Raw genomic sequence first — 8,843 nt, 5'->3', positions numbered from 1 at the left:
TATATATTGCTTTGTCTGTCCTTCACCCAAAGTTAAATTTTCTTTTGTCACCATATACTTGACCCTCTTTATCCTTATCTACTTCTCCCCTCCACCCTTCCCTCTGGTAACAAATAAATTGTTGTCCATGTCTATGAGGTTTTGTTTATTTGTCTCGTTTGTTTGTTGCTTTCAGTTTTACATCCCACATATGAATGAAATCCTATGGTTCTCAACTTTTTCTGTATGACTTATTTGGCTTAGCATAATAATCTTAAGATCCATCTATGTTGCTGCAAATGGCAGTATTTCATCTTTTCTTATGGCTGAGTAATATTCCATTGTATATATGCACCACTGTGAATAATGCTGCAATGAACATCAGGGTATATATATATCTTTACAGATAAATGTTTTCAAATTTAACAAAATAGCCAATGATATACTTTTCTAAATTTAGAAGAGTAGACTTACAAGCACATCTGCTTCAAAAATTAACTCCTTGATAACTTCCAGTATTATTAACAACAAGTAGAGCAGTGAAGTTCTAAGGGATTATTTTTTGCCTATATGTTTCCAGTTAACAATGTCATTCATTGTCTCTTTTCCAAAGAAAATGATTAGGAAATGCACACCAATTGGAACCTTAAACTGAGGATTCTTAAGAATCTTCCAGAAGCGGGTGCTCCTTGGAAGGCAACAGCTAACCCAGAATTTTCTGATTAGCAGATGATGACACAAAATGCACAGCCTCTAGCCAAGAAAATGAAAAAATTTTAGTTCTTTGCTATTGCTGTTCTTTCTTTTTCCTTTGTTTTACTACGAATTTTGCTTATTATCATGATTTGATGACTTTTAGTGGTTACCTAAGAGCTTTTCAATCCATTTGAAACTATTTTTACAATAATCACAACCTAATCTCATATAGTGTTTCTCTGCTATCTAATGTAAATCAAAGTTTTGTGTGTGTGTGTGTGTGTGTGTGTGTGTGTGTGTCTGTGTCTGTGTGTGTGAGTTTCAGATCACAGATGCTCCTCAGATCTATCCAACTGCTGGGTTTTATCATCTCCCATGCAATAAATTTAATTAACTGTTCCTTTAAACATTTCAGAAAACAGATTTTTTTTCTCTCCAAGCCTCTTTGGGTATTTGTGTTTTTCTCACATTATTAACTTCAGATTTTAGTATTGTAAAGATTGGAACCTGACCCAGAGTCAACACAATAATTCAGCTGAATTTTTACATCCTAGCAATGATTCAAATTTAGTAGGATAAGCACAGACATTGGGACAATTTTTATTACAGTAATGAGTATCTTCGTATTCTCTCCAGACTGCTTTACAGGTAATATTTCATTCTCTGGATAATTTTCTCTTATTGAAAAATCAAAATTCAGCTCACTCTTACTGCGATACCTGATACTTAACAATCACAGTTGTGTTCCCCTGGAAGGGCTTTTGCCTACCTGAAACACACAAGTCTACCTGGTACATCAGGGGTAATTCCTAGAGACTTCTAGGTTTTTAAAACCTATAACCTTTCAGTCGACCATATTTTTCCGAAAAGGATACCCAGAGATTTCCAAATGAATAAGTATGGATTACTCAGGAGGCTCCCAGGAGAAGTAACCACTTCTTCTTGTGCACTGTCTCAAGTTGCCATTCCAATCATAGGAAAAATGCAACTAATTGTTTTCCTTTTATCCTAGGAGATGTTTTTGTCCTGTCTAAGACTTTCTGTTGCACCTATGTGAACACCACCTTCTAAGAAAAAATACTGTTATAAGCTAAACAAATAGTCTGGGTGTTCTATAATATAGTTAAATAGATATTGGTCATGTTTTTTGTGGACTGAATTGAGTCATTTAGGTTCTTAGCTCTACAATTTATTACATGGACTAAGAATCATTAACTTCTGGTAATTGTGTTGCATTTGTCCGATGCACCTAGTCTGGAGTCTTAAAATCTACTGCATAGCCATTGTCACATCAGATAAACAAAAGTTTTATCCCTTAACAAAATAAATATACAAGACTAACTAGAGGCTATGTTTTCAGGACAACTTTCTGATCAATAAAATTCCGATAAAGTCTGGATCTAGACAAATTAATATGGTTCAAGCTGATCTCATCTGCTTTTAGTCAAAAGAGGACACTAAGATCAAACAAATAAACAAACACCTGCCTGCAGTTCATATTATTCTCAGTTGACATAAATGAAGCCTAAAGTTTATAAACAATACATGGACAGACCACTCTGTAACAAAGTCTAGAAGAAACAGAGAGAAGTTCAATCTAGATTTAAGACTTTTAACAAACACGAGTTAACCACTTTTTCTTTACCATTTGTCCTCGTAGTCCTAGATTTGAAAAAATGTTAATACAATCGCCAAAGTACATACATTTCTTGACTACATCTAATCTAGAATTGCCACCATAATTCCAAGATCCATCCTTAAAAATATGAAGCACAAAACCTCATTTGATAAAAATCCCCTTCTAACTCTCTATTATGAGTTTCACAACAGTTCTTCCTGGGTGCTTTCTCACTTTCTGCAACAGGATCAATTAATCTAACTATTTGACTTAAATAAGTTCCTGGTGGTCTTTGGTTGGTAAGTTTTAATAACTTCCAAGAGAAGAAGTAGTCATCACAGTTTTTTAAATATCCTTTCCCCAATATATAGGAAGCATCTTGTTACAATCAATTTTTGATAGTATTGTTCCATAGACATGGCTTAGTTATCTAACACAGGAACAATGAGAAAACCAAAAATATACTCTCAAATTATGAATAGGTTGCACTTTTTTGCCTCAGCTCATGGAAAGAGGGCCTGGAATCAAGAAGGATCATACAATAATGATTACCATGAGAAAAAAAATAGAAGTATCTTAACATGGACATATTTTCATCTTTGCTCCAATAATATGTTTTACTTCTTGTCACTGCAAGTATCATATTCTATTGTAATTACTTAGAGTGTGAGTTTCCTGATTGGGCATGTGTCTTATTCACTAGTGAAATTCGATGCCCAAATATATGAGGTACATAGTTGATCCTCAAACATACTTTTGAATGAATGCCCATCTACAAGGATAAATAAATAAAAAGTGTTTCTAAAGTTGTTACCAAACGCTTTTACTTTTAGACAGTAGGTTAGGGATTTCCAAGGACTGTGTAGAGGTAGGAATGAGGGATTACTGCTTAATGGTTACAGAGTTGCTGTTTGTTGTGATGAAAGTTTTGTAAATAGTCATGATAGTGGCTCAATATAATGGTTTGAAATGCCAAGTTATGTAATATATATTTTATAATAACACACTAAAAAATTCTGGTCTCTGTTTATATGACCCTTATTCTTCAAACACCACATTACAAACTAGATCACTTCTGTGTAGGCTGAATCTCAGACTTAGAGAAAGAAAGAAATAAGGATCCTAAAGTTGAAAAGTGGAATGAATGCCTTAGGAGACTGAAAATTCCTGGTGACAACAACATATAATGAAGTATTGACTCTAGAGAAGATTAATACATTGTGTAGGAGGGTAGGCTGGTTACTTGCTTTTATTTCTTTCAAAGTACCCCCAAACAAACAAACAAACAAACAAAAACAAGCTTTTGTAAAAGGTAGCTCATGCTAACGCATGAAGGCCAGTTGTTCTGAATATCCTAGGAAATCTTGGATTACATTAGCAGGAAACTCTGTGTCCTGGAAATTCTTATATATCTGAAGGGCTGCTCATGAAATGAGGTAAACAAAAGGTCGGACTAAGTCCACGGTGGGCAAAAAATAATTTGCATGTAAAGCACATCACTCTTAGAACATCAGGAAAATGCAAAAGTCCTCAATCATGAGGTAAATATGTTAGCTACAAATTTTCATCTTTTGAAGTCATTCCTTGAGAAAGTTGTGCTATGGCTTTTCCATTTATATCTGTGCTTCTAAACTTCTCGCAATAAGCCACCAGCTGTCATCTTCATCTCTTTGAAATCTAATGCCAGATCCAGAAGTTCATGGGCTCTCACAGCCTTCTCTGGTCTAGGGTTGATGCTCTTACTGTAAATACACGTGGTATGAAAAAGTTCTAGCAATCAACTAATAATTGTGTGTGTGTTCTCAATTTCTTGAAGCTATAAGTAAGTAGTTCTTTTATGAACACTTTTCTTCTACTTCTAGTACATGGGATCTCTGTACATTGAGAGAATAAATCTTCTTGGCTCTTATTTTCAAATGTGCTACATTGCCTCTTGACTGCTTCCTAAGAAGATTCAAGACCTACATGCCCATTAACAAGGCTTATAAATAGTTTACAGGGAAATAGTATTCTGTTGATTGAGAAGGTATAGATAAGTTGTTCTAAATACTTTAAAAACTGTCAGATAACGCATGATACTGGCAGAAGCAGCAATCTCTAGTCCAAAGAACAGAAGTGTTGGAGAAGATGGGAGATTAATTATAACCTTTTGCCTTGGTCTTTGGAGTATGGAAAGAATATAGCTACCTACTCTGCATAAAAAAGCTTAATATTCTCAACCGAATCTGTTTGGTGTTAATGCCGTAGACCAGGGGATTGAGAACAGGGGGCACGAGAAGATAGAGATTTGCAAGTACAATGTGGACATGAGGAGGTACTTGGTGGCCGAAGCGGTGAGTGAAAAAGGAAAAAAAGGCGGGAATATAGAAGACAAGAATCACACAGATGTGGGCTCCACAAGTGCTAAATGCTCGAAATTGGGCATCCTTTGAGGGCAGACGCAGCACAGCTTGCAGGATCAAGGTGTACGAGGTGGCGATGAGGACCACGTCCATTCCAGTGACTGAAAGTGCCACAGTGAGACCATAAATGGTATTGGGCTTGATGCTGGCACAGGCCAGCTTGGCAATGCCCATGTGTTCACAATAGGTATGGGGAATGATATGATGTCCACAGAAGGGTAAGCGTTCAATGAGGATGACAAAGGGGAAAACAAAGAGAAAGCCACGGACCACACATGCCAGACCAATCTTCCCAATCACTGCAGCATTAAGGATGGATGTATAATGAAGTGGACGGCAAATAGCCACATAGCGGTCAAAAGCCATGGCCAGCAGAACAGCCGACTCTGTGGCAAAGACTGTGTGAACAAAAAACATCTGGGTGAGGCAACCATGGTAGGAAATTACGTGGGACCCAAACCAGAAGATTGTTAGCATCTTGGGCAATGTGGTTGAACAGAGTACCAGGTCAGTAATGGAAAGTAGACACAGGAAGAGGTACATTGGCTCATGCAGAGTTCTGTCCGTCATGATGATGTAGAGGATGGTGCCATTGCCAACCAAGGCAAGGATATACATGGAGCAGAAAGGGATGGCAACCCAAACATGCTGGTCTTGCATCCCAGGAATTCCAAGTAGAATAAAGGTGGAAGGGTGGAAGGCAGTGTCATTGGGAACAGATGAAGAGAGCATAATGATACATAGGACAGAAGGCTTTCTCTTCCTAAAAGTGTATAGAACACACCTGTCAGAATGACCATCAAAAAAAAAAAAAAGTGTATAGAAAATTAGAGAAAGTCATCCTTGTTGCCATTTATTCTTCCTATGTACCCATTCAATTTCTTGCCTTTCATTCCCACCAATTCTATTATAATTATGCCTTCCTCATTTTTTCCTGGGTTACCGAAATGGCTTTGTAACTAATATGTCCACTTCCAGGATTTCCATCTTCCAGTAAAGCCTCTATATCACTGCCTAAATATTCTAACATGTGAATATAGTTAGCTAAAATACAAATATAACTTTTCTTATTGTATGCTATGCAGGATATCTTGCATTAACCTCATCTGGTCTACTCTTCATAACTTTCCATCATGTCTGGGCCCTAGAACACTGGACTACATCAACAGACTCCCCTACCCTTACTTCTAGTTGTATTTGTCAATAGGAAACACCAACAAGAAATTGCAGGGTGGTCAGAGATTTATTCTTTCAGCTCTCTCTCAGCAAGATACTGCAAATGGCCGCATCTATCTGTAAACAACTTTCTCTGGCTCTGGTTTCCACTGGTAATCACACCCTTCTCGTTTCCCTTCATTTTAAGGGTTCTAACAGTGTCTGCTGTCACTAACCCAGGGATTTCACAAGTAGTTGTGATTACCCTACACTGACCCACACTTTGTATAATGGTCTTTTTGTATTACACTGTACTCAAATATACCTAATTTGAGTGTGCAATCTATTTCCTGCTAGGGGCTTGGTACAATGGCTTGCAAAGTTCTTCTTGATCTTGTTCTTGATCTTGCCCACTTTTGTAGCATTATTTACCACTACATTCCATCACATGCTGCACGTTCCAGCCATATCTAAGTATATCTAATTTTGGACATTTTGAAACATCCCAAAGCATGTTTTATCATACCTATGTGACTTTACCTTTTTATCACACCTATATGATGTTTTTTATGTACAGAATGACTTCTCGTTTGGTCATCTGCCAAGCTGAGTACATTCTTCTCTAGAAGCCCTTCTATGATCCTCTCTGCTGTGGAGTGAGAGCCAAACATCTTTATCATACTCTTCTTAGGAAATACAAACCTGTCTTATTATTATGTGTATTCCACTTGTTCATTACACTATGAAATTTCTGCATCTCATTTTTTTCTTTATATTCAGCATCAAAACCTTATATGCCTTAGAGCAATAAACTTAATAAGTAGATGAATAAAGGACTGACTGCTCTAATTTAATTTTTTTAAAACAGGGTAACTGGCCGTGGGTAACTGGCCGTGGTTGAAAATGTTGTTTCTTCTTGGGAGCCTTCCTTATGGATCAGACAAGATCTTTTCTCCTTAGATCTACGATGCCCATTATGTTCTTTTCACTCTATATACTCCAAGAAATGCAATTTATAAGCTCTATAATGCATTTCCTAACCTAATATAATCCAATCTAATCTATCTATATAACACATTTCTGTCTGCTTTCCTTGATTGGCCACATGTATTAGTTTGATTATATAACATATCTGTCTTAGGCTGTTTTGTCTACTTTAAGTATGAACTCTGATATGACCATTTCAGCCAGGAGCTACACAGGAAAACTTCAAAATGAAGCATGTCATAAGAAGAAAAGAAGAAAGGTAGAGATCAGGGGCTTAGTGATGAGTTCAATCAGGGTAGGTTGTCACTAGTCATGGATTTAAGGTAATGCTAATAGGAAAGGAGAAAAGAGAGAAAGAGCCATTTTTCCTTGGAGCCATATTACCTTGAGAGATTCCTGTAGGCGAAGTCAGAGTCATTATTCTTACCTTACTGAGGTTCAGTCTTTGGGACTCAAACACCCTTATGTTTAGAAGGAACAGCAACATTCAATTCATTCAATGATTCTCTCTTAAAACAAATTTTAGAATCTACAATAGGATCAAAAAAGTTCTATAAGAATTTAAAAGAATATCTTTCTTTTAATCCCTTATTCATTTGCAACTGAATTATTAAAAATCAACTAATTTTCTTATTTTATTAATTGCAATACTGTATGCAGTTCTCATATACTACCGCGTTTGTTACTTTATGCTAACAGTTACTAAAGCTATAAATTATTTAAGTCATAATGTTATTACAAGTTTTAATACTAATATAATTATTGCTTTGTTTGAATTTTAAAGCCAAATGAGAGAATTTACTGTCAATTCTACCGTTATTTTGTATATCTTTAAAAATTCAAAAATCAAGTTAGAAGAAAGAGAGTTATTATAAACATATCAATCCCCATCTTGGAAAAGTGTAAATATTTTTTACTTCTATCCTGGGAAGACTAGAGATTTTTAAATAATAGATAAATCAGTGGAATATAATCTTTTCATCTAGTTGGAAAATAAATCACAAAGTTCAATACTTATATAATGCTTGACTCCCAAGTGTGATATCTTGAAAAGTGGTTGAATGGCTATTGTTTATACAATCTAGTGACAGAGAATATATGCATTTTTGAGGCTCCATTTTAAATTTTAGACCTTCTGATTCTGAGAATGTTTTCTTTTCATTAAGTCAATTTCTGTCAACACAATCCACATAAAACAGGCATAATTTTTCTCAACATGTTAGGCTTTTATTTTATGAACACTAATATCCCTTTTAAGTTACTCTTTTATTTACTTTGTCAAAATTTTTATCAAGAGTCTACTATGTACCAGGCATTCTTCTAGATATTTAATATATACTGGAGAGTAAGAACATGCATGTTCCTTTATATATTAAACTTATCTAATGAGAAGACATAGTTAATCAAATAAACTTCAATATGTGTGTTAAAATGTTACACTGATATATGCAATGAAGAAAAATTACGTAAGTCAGTACCTACTCAGAGATGGATTGATTCCATAAAAGAAGCCATAGGCATGAGTCTACAAGAGTTGAGTAGCTGTTGAGGATGGGACATTGTGGACATCACTCATTTGTATGGTCACCAGGAGTCACAGTGGACTCAGCAGCACATAACACATACTCAGAGAAAGTCTCCCTGAGGAAATAAAATTTAGTCTCCAAATATGAGTCTTCCTCAAATGCCTCAAACATCTCTTGTATAGCTCAGCTCCAAGAATCATCACTCTCCTTATGTGGTCCAGTCTGGAAAATAAGAGATTAGAGAGAGCCTAGACTTAAGTGCCTGGGTTCAAAATCTAGCCTGACTGCTGTTACTTGCTAACTGTATTACCTTAAGCAATTATTTTATTCTCCCTCTGTCCTCAGTTTCCTAATGTAAAGTTGAGATAATAATACTTCATAAGGGTTTCAGAGATTGAAAAAATCATGTAAAGTACATAATTCATTCTCTGTGAATTAATAAATAGTCACTATGATACTGTTATTTTTCATGACTTTGAA

General features: G+C 35.7%; 1 protein-coding gene across 1 annotated transcript; it reads right to left on the bottom strand.

Annotated features, from left to right (window-relative positions):
• Window positions 1-4,476: 4,476 nt before the first annotated feature.
• On the bottom strand, window positions 4,477-5,427 carry LOC105307605 (olfactory receptor 52D1-like). Its single transcript, XM_011383154.1, has one exon. The coding sequence runs from the start codon at window positions 5,425-5,427 to the stop codon at window positions 4,477-4,479; it is 951 nt and encodes a 316-aa protein (XP_011381456.1).
• Window positions 5,428-8,843: the final 3,416 nt, after the last annotated feature.

The sequence above is a fragment of the Pteropus vampyrus genome, unplaced genomic scaffold (assembly GCF_000151845.1).
Source record: "Pteropus vampyrus isolate Shadow unplaced genomic scaffold, Pvam_2.0 Scaffold504, whole genome shotgun sequence".
Lineage (NCBI taxonomy): Eukaryota > Metazoa > Chordata > Mammalia > Chiroptera > Pteropodidae > Pteropus > Pteropus vampyrus.
This window is presented reverse-complemented; position numbering and strand designations above follow the sequence as displayed.